Consider the following 19,648-nt stretch of genomic DNA (forward strand, 5'->3'; position numbering starts at 1 on the left):
AAGCCCAAAGGAGGCACCAGGCTGAGATACATTCTGTACGCATGTATGTAAATCTAAGAGTGTTAAGTTTGAGATCTTCTGGGCTACTACAGACCTGCTGCATCTCCTGTGGACCCCTGACAGGCCAAGGTCAGCAACAAAAGAGAGCCCATACAACCATGCTGCTTCATCTGTTGATCCACTTGTGAACATGGCACATGATGGAACCCATGGACAAGACAAGACAGGGCCCACCCCCACGAAGCATGCTCCTTGGGTTGCTGATGTCCTCCTCTGGTCATCGCCCCATGGACTGGGCCCACACAGAAAGAAGAATGACCAGGGATATGACATCTGAGATAAGTTCACAGCAAAGGGATTCATACTGAACCATCTAAGGTAATTAAATATTATTTTCTATAATCATGTACATTTAATTTGAACTTTTAAAACCTGGATTAAAAAAAAAAACCCAATTTCACAGATTCTATCCCTTTGAACCCTACCAGGTTCTGGTCCTCTCTGTTCTTCAGCGCTCACTGGGAAGTTGCCTGGGTGTCCTTTTTGAGGATTTATACTCATCTTAATTTGAAGCATTCCAGGACAGTAAAAGCTGACTCTATCCACCATAACCCTCATGGTAACATGCTACACCAACTCTAACAGTTAAGAAATTCAGTCAACATTCTTTAAATTAATTGAAGTGAACAAATACTTTGCAGAGACATTTTTCTTACTTTTAAAGGTAGGATATTACCTTACTGTATTACAGATATTATCTCACTGTATTACACTGTGCTGTAAGCCAGAGCAAAACCATAAGAAGCTAAGTAGACAAGATGAAGAAAACCTGGAAAACATAAGGGGTGGTTCTAAAAGCCAGGACCACTGGTCATCCTCAGCAACTCTCTTGCCTTGCTATCATTGCTGTGCCCAACTAGAGAAGCTACAAAAGAGTACTCTGCAAAGAGAGCAACTCTACCTCTATCCACTAGAACAATCTACTCCAACATAGCTTTTCTGGGTTGCCCCTCTTAATCTCATCCTTCACATCAGAACTGCATAATCCAATATGGTAGCCACTAGCCTCATGTAATTTTTAAAAAATTTTTTTAAATGTTTATTTATTTCTGAGACAGAGAGAAACAGAGCATGAGTGGGGGAGGGGCAGAGAGAGAGGGAGACACAGAATCCAAAGCAGGCTCCAGGCTCTGAGCTGTCAGCACAGAGCCCGACACAGGGCTCGAACTCACAAACTGCGAGTTCGTGACCTGGGCCAAAGTCGGACGCTTAACCTACTGAGCCACCCAGGGGCCCTTGTAATTTTTTAATTTAAGTTAACTAAAGTTTAAAATTCAATTCTTTGGTCTCACCAGTCTCATTTGAAGTGTCTCATATAGCCACATGTGACTAGTAGCTCCCATACTGAGACAATGCACATGTAATATACTTTCATCATCACAAAAAGGTTCTCCTGGATTGCATTGCCTGAGACCAACTGCTAGGTTCAGGAGTTAGTATACAAAAATCTATGCAATGCTAAGGTTTTGTCTCCATCACTCATGGCTTCTAGGAGCCATGTGGCATGATCCCATCTATCGTAAAAATGTTTAGAAACCAATTTTTTTTTTAATTTTTTTTCAACGTTTATTTATTTTTTGGACAGAGAGAGACAGAGCATGAACGAGGGAGGGGCAGAGAGAGAGGGAGACACAGAATCGGAAACAGGCTCCAGGCTCTGAGCCGTCAGCCCAGAGCCCGACGCGGGGCTCGAACTCACGGACCGCGAGATCGTGACCTGGCTGAAGTCGGACGCTTAACCGACTGCGCCACCCAGGCGCCCCTAGAAACCAATTTTTAACACCCATAAGCCTTTGCTCCAGTTATTACCAAATAATTCTGGATAATAAAATGAAGATAAAAAATGAATATATCCTAAGTGCTTCCACGATTCAGACAAAATGAGATTTCAAATTAATTAAATTTTAAGAAAAGGATAAAAACATACTTCCTTTGGAAAAACATTCTGATTTTAACTTTTCTTCTTGTGCTTCAGTTGCCAACTCCCAGGAGATGCACTGAGATGACCCTGTGTCCCACACACACCGGATGCCAGGCCCTGCCGCTAGACAAGCAGCTTCACTCCGGTGTGCTTCACACTGTTCCGAGGTGAATACCAGGATGTCACTGAGGAGGAGACTATTGAAACCACCAAATACATACATGGTGCTACAGGGAGAAAAAAAAAAAAGGAGAGGCGTAGTTTACTGAAAGCTTCTATAAACAAATGCATGAAATGCTTCTTACAATCCTTAGACAAAATGTCCCCAAATGCCCATCAATTCGGGATGTGATGTGAATAAACAATGGTATATCCACACAATGAAACAGCAGTCGGTAGATGTAAAAAGGAATGAGCACGATTTCTACATACTGCTATGGAGTGATCTTCAGGATATATTGCTATGTGAAAAAAAAGGAAATGCAGAGAAAAGTATATATTGTATGTTACCATTTATCTAGTGAGGGGAGGGGAAAAAGGAAATCAAACACACACAGACACACATGCACACACACACCGCTTTTCATTTTAAAAACAAGAACAACAAAGCTTTTCTTTGAAAAAAATTTTTAATGTTTATTTTTGAGAGACAGACAGAGAGAAGTGCAAGTGGGGGAGGGGCAGAGAGAGAGGGAGACAGGATCTGAAGTGGGCTCTGGGCTGACAGCAGAGAGCCTGATGTGGGGCTTGAACTCATGAACCATGAAACCATGACCTGAGTCAAAGTGGGACACTTAACCCACAGAGCCAGCCAGGCAGTCCAACAAAGCGTCTCTTTGACTTATCTTCTTAAAAGGGCAGGACCAACTTAGTAGCAATGAATATCACTGGTATTTAGATTGTGGTATCTAAAAACCATTCTCTCCCCTACCACTTAAAAAACAAAAACAAAACATAAAACCCTAGGACTCTTTAGAGGCAACCCCTAGTAAGTCAGGTTTAAAAATACAAACAAGGGAAAAAAAAAAAAAAAAAAAAAACTAGGCAGAAAAATCAGCAGTGGTACACTGGGGGAGAAAGACTCTACTGAATCAGTCTAGACAGGACACTAAACAAACAGCAACAACCCACAGTGGTGAAGGTGGGGAAATCAGAATCCACATCTGATATTACCTAAAATGTTTCCGTTTCAATAAAATGTTACAATATATGCAAAAAAAAAAAAAAAAAACCAAGAATGTGAACCAAATAGAGGAAGCAAAACAGCCCATCAAAACGGTCTCTGGGATGGCCCACATGTTGGACTCAAGAGACAAAGGCTTCAAATCAGCTATTACAAATATATTCAAAGAGGGGCGCCTGGGTGGCGCAGTCGGTTAAGCGTCCGACTTCAGCCAGGTCACGATCTCGCGGTCCGTGAGTTCGAGCCCCGCGTCAGGCTCTGGGCTGATGGCTTGGAGCCTGGAGCCTGTTTCTGATTCTGTGTCTCCCTCTCTCTCTGCCCCTCCCCCGTTCATGCCCTGTCTCTCTCTGTCCCCCAAAAAATAAATAAACGTTGAAAAAAAAAATTAAAAAAAAACAAAACAAAACAAAAAACAAATATATTCAAAGAAAACTGTCTGAAGAATTAAGTCAAAATAGGATATGAGCGACTCAACAGGTAAAGAATACCCATAAAGAGATACAAATTATAAGGAACAATTAAAAGGAAGTTCTGGAGTTGAAAAGTACAGTAAGTGAAATGAAAAATTCACTAGAGGGACTCAGCTGACTTGACCTGGCAGAGGAAAGAAACAGTGAATTTAAAAATACATCAATAGTACCATAAGGGACTCTTAAATACAGAGAACAAACTGAGGGCTGCTGGAGGGGAGGTGGATGGGGGGATGGGCTAAATGGGTGATGGCCATTAAGGAGGGCACTTGTTGGGATGAGCACTGGGTGTTATATGTAAGTGATGAATCACTAAATTCTATTCCTGAAATCATTATTATACTATATGTTAACTAATTTGGATTTAAATAAAATCCAAAAATTAAAAAAAGATATATCAATAACGATTATATAATCTGAAGAAGAAAAATTTTTTAAATCAAAGAAAATGAAAAGAGCATCAGAGACTTGTGGGAAACTATCAAGCATCATACATAAGCATAATGGGAGTCCCAGAAAGAAAAGAGAGAGAACAGAAAACACATTAAAAAAAATAATGGTTGAAAACTCCCCAGATTTGATAAAAATTATTAATCTATACATCCATAAAATTCAACAAACTCCAAGTAGGATAATCGCAAAAAGATCCATACTTACACACATTATAATTAAAAACTGCTGAGGGAAGGTGGGCAGGGAATGGGCTAAATGGGTGATGAGTACTAGGAGGGTGCTTGTTGTGTTGAGCCCTGGATGTTATATGTAAGTGATGAATCACTAAATTCTACTCCTGAAAACAAATTAACTAATTAATTAATTAATAAAAACTGCTAAAAAACCCAAACAAAGAGAAACTCTTGAAAGCAATAAAAGTAGGATAACTCATCACATACAAGAGAATCACACTAAGATTAATGGCTAAGACACAATGGAAGCCAGAAAGCAGATGACTGAAATATTCAAAGTACAGAAAGTAAAAAGCATCAAATAACATTTTTTTAACTAACAAAACTATCCTTCCACAATGAAACTGAAATAAAGACATCCCCAGATAAACAAAGACTAAGAAAATTCTTTGCTGGCAGGACTGCCTTACTGAGAAAGGGTAAAGTAACAGTAATAGTTGAAGACTTCAACATCTCACTCTTAATAATGAGAAAACAACTAGGCATAAAATCAACAAGGCTACACAACACTTGAACAACATTATCAACCAATTTGACTTAACTGACAACTATGGAACACTCCACCCAAATAGAATAACACATATATTCTTTTCAAGGGCACATGGAACATTCTCCAGAATAGACCATATATGCTAGACCATAAAAAAATCAGTAAATATTTGCGTTTTTCCCCCCACTCCCTTCAGTAAGTGTTTTTTTTAAGAAATCTTCAAAATATGTTCTCTAATCCCCAAAATGGAATTAAATTAGAAATCAACAGGCAGAAAGTCTGTGAACTCTACAAATATCTGAAAAACAAACAACATATTCTGAATAATCTATGGGTCAAAGAAGAAATCACAAGGAAAATTAGAGAATATTTTTAACTAAATAAAAACAAAAATATGCCATTTTAAAAGTTTATGGGATGGGATTAAAGTAGTGCTTACAGACAAACTTACAGCTTTAAACACATACATTGGGGGAAAAAGGATCTAAAATCAATAACCTTAAGAAACTAGAAAAAGAAAAACAAACTAAACCCAAAGCAATCAGAAGGGAGAAAATGATATAGAAAAAAACAATAAAATATATACAAAAAAAAACAGAGAAAAATAAATGAAATCAATAGTTTGTTCTTTAAAAAATCAACAAAATTGACAACGCGTTAGAATGACCAAGAACATAGACGGAAAATAAATTAACAAAATTAGGAATGAAGAAGGGACATCATTGTTGACCTTATAAAGATTAAAAAGCATATAAAGAAATACTATGAACTTTTATGCCAACAAATTAGACAAGTCAAATGCAACAAATTCCTAGTAAGACTTACTACTGAAAGTGACTCATTCTTCAAAAAATTAAAAAGTAGAGCTACAACATGATTCAGCAATTCCACTTCTGGGTATATACCCCAAAGAAAGAAAGCTAGACTATCAACAACAGCCAAAGTGTGGAAAGAGCCCAAATGTCCATCGATGGGTGAATGGATAAAGAAGATGTGGTATATACATACAATGGAGTATTACTCGGCAACCAAAAAGAATGAAATCTTGCCATTTGCAACTACGTGGATGGAACTAGAGGGTATAATGCTAAGCAGAATTAGAGAAAGACAAATATCATATGACTTCACTCATATGAGGACTTTAAGATACAAAACAGATGAACATAAGGGAAGGAAAGGAAAAATCATGTAAGAACAGGGAGGGGGACAAAACATAAGAGACTCTTAAATATGGAGAACAAACAGAGGGTTACTGGAGGGGTTGTGGGACGGGGGGTGGGCTAAATGGGTAAGGGGCACTAAGGAATCTACTCCTGAAATCATTGTTGCACTATATGCTAACTAACTTGGATGTAAATTTAAAAAAATAAATTAAAAAAAAATAACTGAAAGCTACGACTCAAATACATATTTGTACATCCATGTTTACAGCAGCATTATTTGCAACAGGCAAAGTTGGAAGCAAACCAAGTGTCTACTGATAAACAGAATGTGGAATATATGCACAAGGGAATATTTATTATTCAGCCTTAAAAAGGAAAGAAATTCTGACACATGTACAGCATGGATGAATGAACCCTGATGATATTCTGCTAAGTGAAATAAGCTAGCCACAACAATACAAACACTGTATGATTCCAACTAAAGGTACCCAAAGGAGTTAAATACACAGAGACAGAAAGGAGAATGCTGGTTGCCAAAGACAGGGGGCAGAGCAGAATGAGGAGTTACTGTTTAATGGGGAGAGAGTTTCAATTGTGCATGATGAAAAAGTTCAGGAGATGAATGGCAGTGAGGTTACACACAATATGAACACACCTAGTGCCACTAAACCATACGCTTAAAACTGGTTAAGATGGTAAATCTTACATTATGAAAATTTTATCACAATTAAAAAAAAAAAGCTAAAGAAACTGCTTAATAAAAAATAGAAAATCTGAATAGATAAATGTACCACAAGTAAAGAGACTGGATTACCAATTAAAAATCTTCCCACGAAGAAAAGCCCAGGCCCAGATGAATTCTACCAAGTCCCTGATGAATTCTATCAAACATCAAACATGTAAAGTAGTAATGCCAATCCTTTATGAACTCTTCCAGAAAATAAAGGGGGAAAGAATACCTCTCAATTTATTCTGTCCAGTATTAATCAGACAAATATGTCATAAAAAAAACATAAAACGATGGAGCAATATCCCTCGTGAATAAAGACGGGGGACATTTTTGAACAAGGACGTTTGTGGGTGATGGATATGTTGTCTTGATTGTGGTGATGATTTTACAAGTGTATACTTATGTCAAAATTTATCAAACTATAGACTTTTAGTATATTCAATTTGTTGTGTATATCAGCTCCTGTTGTTGATATACATAACAGGCCATATATGCAGAATCACACCTATTCTGTGTGATTAACACAGAATAAAGCTGTTTAACAGGCCATATATGCAGAATCACACCTATTCTGTGTGATTAACACAGAATAAAGCTGTTTAACAGGCCATATATGCAGAATCACACCTATTCAAAATAAAAGCAGTTGTGTAACAGCTTCAGGGAAAGTTCTTAAATGCTATCATGGAAGGCCAATGCCAGCAAATGATGCAGTCTGTATCACAAAGTATACTGGGCCATATCTGTCACATACATGGTATCTCTCTTGTGTGATGTGTGCTGGTACATCCTCAATCCTGCCATCCACTGTGCCAGATCAGAACCTGAAGAAAGAGTTAGGTTGGGGACTGTATAGACAGGAGACACAGCACTATCCTTAAATATAATAATCTCCTGCAAAAATTTGAAGAACAGAAACAAGATCAATCAGCAGAAGACAGAAGACAGAAGACAGAAGTCGATTCCAGGTAATATAAAGGAGAACCCGCTAATAACTGGCGTCTGCAGAAAAGGAAGGAGCTTCCTTCTTAGGTGAGTTTTCCATCCCTGGACATGTTTAAAGGGGATGCCTGCATTAAGTGGAAGTTTCGAGCAGGTAACTTCCAGAACTCTTCCAACTCCAAGATCCTACAGCGTGCCAGGAAGTTTAGAACTAACCCACAATGACGTGTCGAGTAATTTACTCTCACTTGCCTCAATTTCCTTCAAATTAACACAAGACTAGTTTACTAAAGCATAAAGATTTTGTGGCTCTCTTATGTATTTGCCATATATTATATTTAAAAATTGACACATTTCACTTACCGAAAATGAGCCTCACATTTAATTTTTAATCTCATTATTGGATTAGTATCGCATTAAGCAGTCTGGATTCAACTAGTCAATCTGCTGCTTCAACCAAATAAGCTCCATCCCCCTCCTGGTGCAGCTGGTGTTTTCAGCAACTCTGAATCCATGTGGTCACACGTTGGCTATGGGAGGTACGCAGAGCCCTTCAAAAAGGCCTGGAGCCGGAAAAAGGTGCAGCGGCATCTACGCAGCCTCGGTGCCTCAGAACCAGCTCTTCTTCCCACCTCCCTCACAAAACCCACGAAAACAACAACTTAAGTGAGGCACAGCTCACCCAACGCTGCTCATCAGTTAAGAAAAACCACCACTTGGAATACGGGATACGAAGAAATGATATGAATCCAAGTTTCTCTTTGAGTAAATTCTTTCTCTCACAAGATTAAACTAGCCGTGGCCTCTCTCGTCATCTGCTGCCCTCCCCCAACCCTGCCCCACATGCACAGATTATTCACATACAGGCCCAAACATACCACTGGAATTACACAAAAATGAAAACCTTATTATAACCCAGGCAAGCCATTCCTAATTCTGATTCGTGGTTAAATTCTATCGTATGGTAAACTATCAACTTCTCTGAGTTTGTATAAAACCAAAGAATGTTTTAATAGAAGATCCATTTATCTGCTAGTTACCATCACTGTACTAACAGCTGTCACGATTTAGCAAATGCCTATTATGTGTCAAATCCTGTGCCAGGAGAACCAAGGGCACGAAGATGAATAAAGCAGAGGCCCAGACACCCGTAGGCAAGAGGACGACAAAATGGCCCTGCGGCTTTTCAGATGAAAGCATCAGGAGGCATACACTAGAAAACTTCAGGGTTTTCCTACGCTGATAAAGTACAAGCTTACAATTTAAGATGACACTTCGAATTAGTGAAGTTGTCAGTCTATACCATCAAATGTTCTCGTAGGAAAACCATATTTATCACTAAATTTCAGCTAAGTTATTACTTCAAAAAGATGTCACCTTTTCCCAATATCTAAGTGTCTGAATTCTGTCGATTCTTCCCTCACGACATCCCCAAGACATGTTGCTGGCTCATTTTTCCTAATCCCAGGTCTTCACCTCATCTTGCATCGTAACAACAGAAATTTTGAAAGTCAAGGAAATCCTAACATAATGTTGGCGTTAATAGCATTTAAATAGTTCCAGGATTGATAAGGCTCAGAATTTTAGAAGGTAAAACAGACAACACTCATAAAAGCTGAAACAAAATGGGAAAAGTTAAGAGCATGATTAGGCTGTTTAGGAAATCAAAAATCTTTAAAGCACAAAGTAAGCAACAGGCAGAGTGGCCATTCTGGATCCTCCTTCTCCAGGGACAGATTCACGAAGAACTCTGTTAGCTCGGGCCAGGCATTTTTTTTTTTTTTTTTTTTTTTTTAAATTTTTAATTTTTTTTTTCAACATTTATTTATTTTTGGGACAGAGAGAGACAGAGCATGAACGGGGGAGGGGCAGAGAGAGAGGGAGACACAGAATCGGAAACAGGCTCCAGGCTCTGAGCCATCAGCCCAGAGCCCGACGCGGGGCTCGAACTCACGGACCGCGAGATCGTGACCTGGCTGAAGTCGGACGCTCAACCGACTGCGCCACCCAGGCGCCCCCGGGGCCAGGCATTTTTGAGCGATGCAAGGAAATGGAGTACAGACTTCAGATTATCCAAACACTACAGATTGATCTATATGAAGTTTCGCAGTCTTCCCATCTCTATTCCTCTACCTTGCCCACCATTGAAATCTCTCTTTACCACTCAGATACAACTGTGAGAGACCTGACAACCCAAGTGGTGCAGACAACAGCGAACAGCGGAGGGCGGAAGACAGCAACTGAGCATAACTCTCGCTGTCCCATGAGACAGCACCAAACGTAGCATACCCCTGCAGGCCAACAAAACCACACCAACAAACTTGGCATCACAAGGAATTCAAATCGACATCAGATATTTTATTTTATTTTTTTCCTCTTTAAAAAAAATTTTTTTAATATAATTTATTGTCAGGTTAGTTAATATAACAGTGTATACAGTGTGCTCTTGGTTTTGGGGGTAGATTCCCGTGATTCATCACTTACAACACCCAGTGCTCATCCCGACAAGTGTCCTCCTCAATGCCCATCACCCATTTTCCCCTCTCCCCCGCACCATCAACCCTCAGTTTCTTCTCTGTATTTAAGAGCCTCTTATGGTTTGCCTCCCTCTCTGTTTGAAACTATTTTTTCCACTTCCCTTCTCCCACAGTCTTCTGTTATGTTTCTCAAGTTCCACATATGAGTGAAAACATATGATATCTGTCTTTCTCTGCCTGACTTATTTCACTTAGCATAATACCCTCCAGTTCCATCCACGTTGTTGCAAATGGCAGGACTGCATCCTTTCTCATTGCCAAGCAGTATTCCTTTGTATATATAAACCACATCTTCTTTATCCATTCGTCAGTTGATGGACATTTGGGATCTTTCCATAATTTGGCTATTGTTGATAGCGCTGCTATAAACATTGGGGTGCATGTGCCCCTATGAATCAGCACTCCTGTATCCCTTGGATAAACTCCTAGTAGTGCTATTGCTGGGTCGTAGGGTAGTTCTATTTTTAATTTTTTGAGGAACCTCCATACTGTTTTCCAGAGCGGCTGCACCAGTTTGCATTCCCACCAGCAGTACAAAAGAGATCCTCTTTCTCCGCATCCTCGCCAACATCTGTTGTCGCCTGAGTTGTTCATTTTAGCCACTCTGACCAGTGTGAGGTGGTATCTCAATGTGGTTTTGATTTGAATTTCCCCACACCAGATATTTTAAATATAAATCAGGAAATCCGTATGCACAAAATTCCGTGAAAAACTAATGGGCTGAGGGAATCCTGCAAATAATACGTAAGTCCAACTCCACTATCTCATGTGTAACCTCACTTTCATTTTAAACACAAGAGAAAAGGAGCAAATGCTTCTTCTCCAATTAATTACCTGTTGTGTAAGACTGCCGAGTGGCCAAATCTGTTGACGTCATGATGAAGATCAGGTCTGGGAAGCACTGACCAGCGGTCACAAGCTAGGAGCAAGAAAAACGCATTTCAGAAGGAATTGCTATTCATAATCAGTTAGGAACTCACATCTTCTTTGGGAAGAAGACCACAACAAGCACAACTCATAAAACGTATCTCTCAGTTTTTCTTAATCACACCATTATTTCGGAGGTAAAATACAGCAGCAGCAGAACAACAGGGCATGGGAGGCAGGACAATATGGCAATTCTAATTCACGAATGCATGTAACATCCTTAACACTCACATCACTCACTCTGTTGCCTATCACTTTTACCCACTAGAGTGTTTCTTAATTTGACATTTTTCAAAACTTATGTAAGTAAAATATGTGGGTTCCATAATTATTTTCCAGTTCAAACTTCACCTAGTTTTTTAAAAAGTCCTTGGGGTGCCTGGGTGGCTCAGTCAGTTAAGCGTCCGACTTCAGCTCAGGTCACGATCTCGCGGTCCGTGAGTTCAAGCCCCGTGTCGGGCTCTGGGCTGATGGCTCAGAGCCTGGAGCCTGCTTCCGATTCTGTGTCTCCCTCTCTCTCTGCCCCTCCCCCGTTCATGCTCTGTCTCTCTCTGTCTCAAAAATAAATAAACGTTAAAAAAAAAAAATTTTTTTTAAAGTCCTTTTCTAGGTTCCCTAGACCTACCAATGTTTCTGTTTTGTTGCATGTCAGCAACTTCCCTTCTGTACCTTAATCCAACTGGTGCTGCAGAACGCTGCCAACCTTACTCACACTCCCTCTCAGAGACACTCAGACATTCATACTCACTAAGCAAAGGTTCTTCCACTTGATCCAGACCTTTATTCAACTCTGACAATAACAGCTTTCACTTCCTTCTCTCCAGCCTAGACTCTGTGGTCTTCTTCACACAGAGAACAGAGGCCACCAACTCTCATAGCTTCCTGCCCACCCACCTTGCTTCCCTCCCTAAAACCACAGGATGGCGGGAACTGCTTTCTCTTGTTCCACCTGGCTTTCACCACAGCATTTAAATGTACCCAAGGAGGCACTCAACTTATATAAGCCTTTTCTTCCCTTCACAGAGAAGTGGGTTGGGTTTTTTTCTCTTTTCTTTTTTCACTAAAACACTTAACATTCACGGTGTACATCTAACCTTACATCACTGCTATCTGGATTACTCCTCCTCCCTGACTACAGGCTAACAAAGGACATCTTTGTTGTCAAATCCAACAGGCCCTAGAGTCCTTGTTTTACTTAATTCCTCTGCAGCCATTGTTAACCGCTCCCTCACAGGTCACCAATCTTGCCTCACTTTCCTCCTGCTTCTCTGACATGTTTTCACAGTCTCCACTCTCCTTCAAAGTTCTTTATCCATCCATCCTCTGGCTGTCTGCTCATCCCTGATGACACATGCTCCCTAGAGGCTTGCCCCTGCCTAAGGCTTCCCACTGACCTCTGTATGGCTCAGTCCCACAGTCATCTCCAGCTGAACATGCACCTAAACCCAATTATTCCCTTCCTCCCAACCCAGTCCCTCTCCTTCGACTTCCAGCCTTGGTAAAAAGCACCTTCTACCATGGGCACACCAGATACCCAGCAATAGGGTACAAGTGCTGCCTAACTTCACCTAGCTGACTTCCTGGGGACCCAGCCTGGATGGACCATCCTCAAGAATTTGGACCTGACCTCAAGGTCCAAAGAATTTGGACCTGACCTCAAGAATTTCCCTGACCATAATCCTTACTCTCTTGAGTTAAAGAATGCCCAAAGATGCTTTCATGTATTCTTCTAAGAGCAAGCAACACCCTGAATTGCAATTATATCGTCTGTTCTCTGCCTCCCCTACTATGAGTCCCAGCACTGTAATTTACTCATCTACAATCTCCGAGCTTAGTGGCTGGCACATATATGTCTGTTAAAAAAGAACATCTGATGATACAAGAGAACTTCTAGTATTTGTTTTGCATGAACACATACTGCCCTCTTCTGGTCAAGTATATTACCACACCAAAATTTTTTTTAAAGTTCCATGTCAAAAAGTATTACATCAAGAATGTGTAAAACCAATTTTTAGGGAATGAGATAAAGCTATTGGTTAAACCAACTTAACACAATGCTGGTGGTAACAACTACATAACACTATTATATAAGTCATTCATTTGTAACACAGAGGCTGCTCACCCCAACCCATCCTCAAAAATTAACATTCAACCAATTGATGAGAGTGACTTCACTTAATAGAACTCAATATAGAAAAATATCAAAAATTTAAATAAAAATATAAACAAGAACTTAATATAGAAGTAATACTTTTTAATAGATGTGCAATATTTGTCATATGAATATAAAAACTAACATTTGGGGGGTGGCTGGGTGGCTCAGTCGGTTAAGCATCCAGCTTTGGTTCTGGTCATGATCTTGCAGTTGTGAGCGTGAGCCCCATGTGGGGCTCACTTTAGATCCTCTGTCCCCCTCTCTCTCTGCTCCCCACCCCCACTCTCATGTGTTCTCTCTCTCAAAAATAAATAAATATTTAAAAAAATTTTTAGAATGCCATTTGGACCTCTTTCAAATGGCCTGACCATTTTCAACTACCAATATTTTCAGTTTCTTCTAAAATGTTGTTTATAGGGTGCCTGGGTGGCTCAGTCAGTTGAGCATCCGACTTCCGCTCAGGTCATGATCTTGTGGTTCATGGGTCACAGCCCCACATTGGTCTCTGCACTAACAGGTGAGAAACCTGGCTCAGATTCTCTGTCTCCCTCTCTCTCTCTTCCCTTCCCCCACTCATGCTCTCTCTCTCAAAAATAAACATACAGACATACATACACAAATAAAATGCTGCTTATAGACAAAAGAAGATTCTTCAAAACTAAAATGGTTTTGGGAAACTTACCAATGTCATAAGCCATGAAATCTGAAGAGAAGCATTTGGCGCCATGGCTCATGGATGTGTCATTGTGTGTGTTTCCTCCAAACACCAGCATGGTTCCACTCACTATCACAGCTGTGTGCAAGTAACGGAAAAATCGGCTGTCCTTAAGAATGGTCCTTTTGAGTTTATTTAAAAATAATAAATACAAGGTTAGTTTTTTAGGATATTTATCATCTATTTGCTAATGCAAACACAACCAATTTCTTAACTTTAGAACCAAATGTGTAAATACTTCTAGATTTTTTCCTTATATATAAGTAACTTTTTCAACAATAAATAAATATGTAAAACCTTAAAGGTCTATGAGAATTTTGACAAGGCACATTAGGAGTCTTAAAAATGATCATAACTTATGACCTTATAATTCCAGTTTCTGGGTAGAAATCACATAAAATACAGACAAAAGCTTATGTATAATGCCGTATTAATAAGACAAAAACTAGAAACCAGAACTTCCAACTGTTCAAGCTTAGTACACCCACACGACAGAGTATTTACACAGCCACTAAAATGACAGACATTTTAATGACTGACAGAATGTAAACTGGTATCCATAGCATGGTCTCAAATATGTAAGGAAATACAAAAAGAAGAGAAACCATGCTTTATATAATCACATTATTTCATCATTCAAATCTGCTTTACATTTATTAAAATTAGCATACTTTATATAGTTCAATTTATAAGAGAGGGAGTACTGCTCTAATTTAGGTCCTGAGACCACCTCTGTTTGATGATTTCATGTAATGACGCCAGTAACTAACCCCAATGATGACACTTTGGTCATCAAGAAAAGGTTAAAAAATGGATAGATTCTACTTAATTACAACAATGTGCATAAGCTCAGCTTTGTAGAACAATTGACTCCTCAGGATTCTGAAGAGCTAAAATTTTACAGTGGTACTGAGTGTATGAAAATTGAAAAACCAGTCAAAAAATACTAAGCATCTTCTAATCAATCTACTACAAAATTATAGAACAATGCAACAAAATAAACTAGCTACACTATTACCTTCTGCTTCTTTCCCAACTTTCCTATCTACAACGCTGAAGAGAATTATCTGCTAGGCCTGAAAACAAAAATATAACACAATATCTTACGGACAATTGCCAGAATTCACACCTTAGAGTAAAAGCTCAAGAAAAAGCACCCACCACATCTGGGTGTCCACATCGTATCTGTAGAGATCATCTGCGAGCCGGTATTTATTGGCGCTGAAAGCCTTGTAGCCGCCATGTACGTACAGGGCCCTGGTCCTGTAGTCATAGACACTGCTGTGGCCATAGCCCCCTTGGACAAGGGCACCCTGGGTATGTAATATACTCCATGTGTTCTTAGCTGGAAGGGGAAAACAGTTAAAGGCAAATGTTGCAGGCTCCTCCTCCCCTAATACTTTAAATGACCAATTAGTTTACAATGAGAGATTTCAGGAGACTTGATACATATGAATTTCTTTTACCTTTTAATTTTTAAAGGAAAGCCATCTAAAACTTATAACAAAACCAGGTGGCCAAACATCAACCTGTTAAATGATCTGATGGTCTAATATACCATGCAGGAAAATAATTACATTAAATTTAAAAGACTCAGATTCCCCTCAGTTGAACACTTACTACCCTGTGACCTTCAGTGACCAATACCCAGATGTACTTTATGGGCCTACTTTCTCAAACTATCAATTATGGGCAGTACTCCTGCACCAAAACAGCAGATATAATAAAATTTAACCAATGGAAAGATTACACATTAAGGGGAAATCACAGTCCATTAACCCAATCTCTAAAGGGTGGTCTAATTTTTTGTTGTTGTTGTCAGAATACTTGTAGTTCCAAATCACTTTTACTTATTTACTTTATTTCCAACACCTAAAGCATTTAGTGCCATCTTTGGCTCCTCGCCAAACTGACAGTAACAAATATATACTACTTAGCAGCAGCAAGGATCTGAATTTCAATAGTAATATAGCAACATTCACTGCATTTCAAGATAAAGTACTGGGTCAAAGTTAGGTGGACTCTTGTTGAACAGTCAAAACAATACGGATAAAGGTTTTAAAAGAATCACTAGAAAAAGTACACCTACCCAAGTCATATTCCTGTACATTGCTTATATATCCATAGAGAGGGCAATGACCAAAGATGACCAGCATGACCACTCGGCCAGTTTTCAATGTGACAATGTGTGCTGAGTGCCCGACCACTGCATACTGCTCTTTGGCTTTAGGGGTCAACAACACCCATGATTCGTTATGAATATGGAACACTCTCAACTCATTGGTCACATTCCCTGTCGAATCAATTTTTCCTCCGTACATGTAAATTTTATCCTAGGGGAAAAAATGTAAACAAAATTCTAAAACACATCAAAAGGATCAAATCTGGGAAGGAAAAGGAGAAGTTCAAAACCTCAATATTATTCTTAGCTTAAAAAGTGCTAGTGAAATGCACCTTTCAGTGACTTATTAGGAAAAGACCGGAGAAAGGAACAAGATAAAATGAAACAAATCATATTCTGTATCTCCCAACACTTCACCACTGTTCTTGGACTTCCTCATACAAGATCTCTAACGGTATAAAATGTGTTGGGAAGATAAAGTTGAAAAGTTCCCTTATCCTACCATAAACCACAAAAACAAGGAAATGAAAGTGATTATTCAGTTATATTGCAAGGTGGCTATTCTTGGCTAAACTTGCTAATGAACATAAAAGCTAATTTATACAGTATAAATTTTTCACCATTTAGTACTATAATCATAATACCCCAGTATAATTTGAGTCCATTAAAATCTCTCAGGTTAAATTGGTTTCAACTTTAATTTCCACTTACAACCTAGCCAATTAAATAGCTCCCCATACCCCACGAATAGTAAGTTTTCCCCCAACTAAAAACCAACACTGACGTCAAAATTATAGAGACAGAGAGTAGAATGGTGGTTGCCAGGGGCTGGGGGTGGGGGGTGGGGGTGGGATGGGAAGTTACTATTTAGTAGGCATAGAGTTGCAGTTTTACAAGATGAAAAGAGTTACAGAGATGGATGGTGGTGATAGTTGCACATTAGGCATGTATTTTATACCATTGAACTGTACACTTGAAAATGGTTAAGATGGTAAATTTCATGTTATGTGTATTTTACCACAATAAAAAAGATTAGAGACAAAAACCCAACATTACATAGCTTTTCAATCACATAATACAATAAAAAGTAAGTGTGGAAGACTTGAGTTTCTAGCTTAGTACAGAGTGGAGACATTTTACCTTGTATAATGCTAAAGAATGGCCATATCTAACAACCACATTGTTCACAGAACGGTTCAGGGCAAGCCACTCCCTAGAAGCAAGGTCATACCTACAAAACAAACATCATATTTTCACCCAAATGACAAAACAGAGTATCTTATACTTTTTTATTTGTGATATAATACAGTTTGGAGACGCTAATTAAACGTGCCATGCATACAAGAAGGCACCTCTACAAACAAACAAACCTAACATCTGGGTCCATGGGGGCATATCAGAGCTTGGGAAGCAAGGCTGGGCTGCACAGCCCTAAGACGAGGAAAAAAATGTACTGGAAGTTTCTAATGCTTCCTGAAAACCTCTCCACACGCAGTCTAAATTACTTGCAAGTTGCATTATACTCAAGGGACATTTACTGCCATAACTTCTCTTTCATTTAATCATGTGAAATTGAAGACAGGTACTGAAAAAGGAATGGTAATTAAGTAAAAGAAAACTCCTGACTTTTCCTTTACTTTATCTAATTGATTTTTTTAAAGTCGTATTTTCAAGGAAGCTGGATTATCATTTAACATTTCAATTACACTTATGGATTCATTTAAAGACTTTTAAAATACAAACACTAAGTAAACATCATTCCAGACATTTTTGATGTATATATATAGAAAAATACACTGACAATATATATTTATACAAAGGGGATCATGCTACAGTTGATACTTTAGTGTCAATTTATATATAATTTAATAGAAAAAAGAAGTCAAAAAGAAACCAATGCTATTGTTCTACTTTAAATAAATGTTTATTTTCTATGTTTCCCTGAATAATCCAAGTTTTTTTATTATGAAAAGTTATTATGTAAACAAGAAAAAAGAAGAAAGTTTTATCAACAAAGTAGCAAAAAAAGGAAACAAATAAATGTCCACCAATAGAAAAAGGATTATGTCTATATAATAAAAGTATAGAGTGAAAAATAAATACACTCAAACAACACATTCTCAACATAAATCTCAAAACAATCCTAAGCTAAAAAATCAAACTGCAGAATACTGTTTCTATAATGACTAAAAATAGAAAACTTATTAATTATGAAATATGTTCGTATCTACCAAAAGTAAAAAGACGTGTATGTGAACAAATGCTACAACATCAGGATACTGATTATCTCTGAGATGGGGTGGAACATGTGGGGATGTTATATTATTATATTAGGAATGCCTTATTTCCTAACCTAGTGGTGTATGCATTAGTATTCATTATTCTTTTCTAAACCTTTCCTTTTGTCTTATTTTATACATGATCTAAAACAAAATGGGGACATTTACTGAATAATATATTAATACCAGTTATTACTTTATGTGTTTTTTAAGTATTCCACATTTTTAAAAATACATGAAAAATTATTTAGAGGTTGGATTCACTTTAGTTTTTAAGTTACATACAAAATTAGGTTAATTTTGGACAGAATCCATTAACTTCCTGCTTTGAAAGTTGAAAACCTTAGCACTCACATTTCCTCCCATTTTTTCTCCCAATTTTTGTTATGTAATTTTTACACTGTCCCAGTTTGTAACAGTCACAGTCCATTCTGTAACTGTGATACCATAGTTCTTTGGCACTGGATCTGTATTTTAGCTGAAGCAATCTCCTCACCGTCCTCTTACCACAACTTCTCCTTGAGTCTTTAATTCCTAATTTTGCTGCTGAGTGGTTTTTTTTCTAGTGGAGCTCATATGTGCTCCTTTCCCTAAATTCTCTCATGTTTAAGAATACCTGCTTGGGGGACAGCTGGGCGGCTCAGTCAAGGTTGGGTGTCCAACTTTGCTTCAGGTCATGATCACACTGTTCATGGGTTTGAGCCCCATATTGGGCTCTGTGCTGACAGCTCAGAGCCTGAAGCCTGCTTCCGATTCTGTGTCTCATTCTCTCTGCCCCTCCCCTGCTCACACTCTGTCTCTCTCTCAAAAATAAATAAAACATAAAAGAAAAAAAAAAAGAATACCTGCTTGCTAGCTTTACAGCTGAATGACATCTTGGCTGGGTATAATATCTTGGGCCATCCTTTGCCTTTAGAACTTTGCAGATGCTGCTCCCTTGAAAAATACTGCAGTGAATGTTGCTATGGAGAAGCCCAAGGCTAGTCTGATTTTTCCCCCTTTCATGTGGCTTGCTCTCCTGTTTGGAAGCCTCATTCTCATTCTCTCTCCTTCTCCCTCTCTCTCCTTTCTCTATTCTTTTTTAAAGTCACACTATTATATTTTACTTAGGTAGAAATAACTAAAATCCATCCAGGGTAATGTCTTTACAAAATGGACTGCATACCACTATAATACTTTTATGGAGTTCTGGTTGTGAGAGGTCTTTCCTCAGGACTGGCATGGCTTCTAAAAATACTAATATACCTAATGTTCCGTCTGTAAGCTTG

The 19,648-nt window shown here is 38.6% G+C and overlaps 1 protein-coding gene across 3 annotated transcripts in view; it reads right to left on the bottom strand.

The window, feature by feature from the left end:
• ATRN (attractin) overlaps nt 1-19,648 on the bottom strand; it is a 161,700-nt gene that overhangs the window by 80,648 nt on the left and 61,404 nt on the right. For all 3 annotated transcript variants that reach the window (XM_086701794.1, XM_086701793.1, XM_086701795.1), the window contains exons 7-12: nt 17,242-17,332; nt 16,069-16,312; nt 15,141-15,324; nt 13,947-14,101; nt 11,017-11,101; nt 1,988-2,208 (exon numbers count right to left, since the gene is read on the bottom strand). In XM_086701794.1, the coding sequence (XP_086557920.1) occupies nt 1,988-2,208; nt 11,017-11,101; nt 13,947-14,101; nt 15,141-15,324; nt 16,069-16,312; nt 17,242-17,332 (980 nt within the window). The remainder of the gene's footprint in view (nt 1-1,987; nt 2,209-11,016; nt 11,102-13,946; nt 14,102-15,140; nt 15,325-16,068; nt 16,313-17,241; nt 17,333-19,648) is intronic.

Source organism: Puma concolor, chromosome A3 (assembly GCF_028749965.1).
Source record: "Puma concolor isolate L17-30 chromosome A3, mPumCon1.1.hap2, whole genome shotgun sequence".
Taxonomy (NCBI): domain Eukaryota; kingdom Metazoa; phylum Chordata; class Mammalia; order Carnivora; family Felidae; genus Puma; species Puma concolor.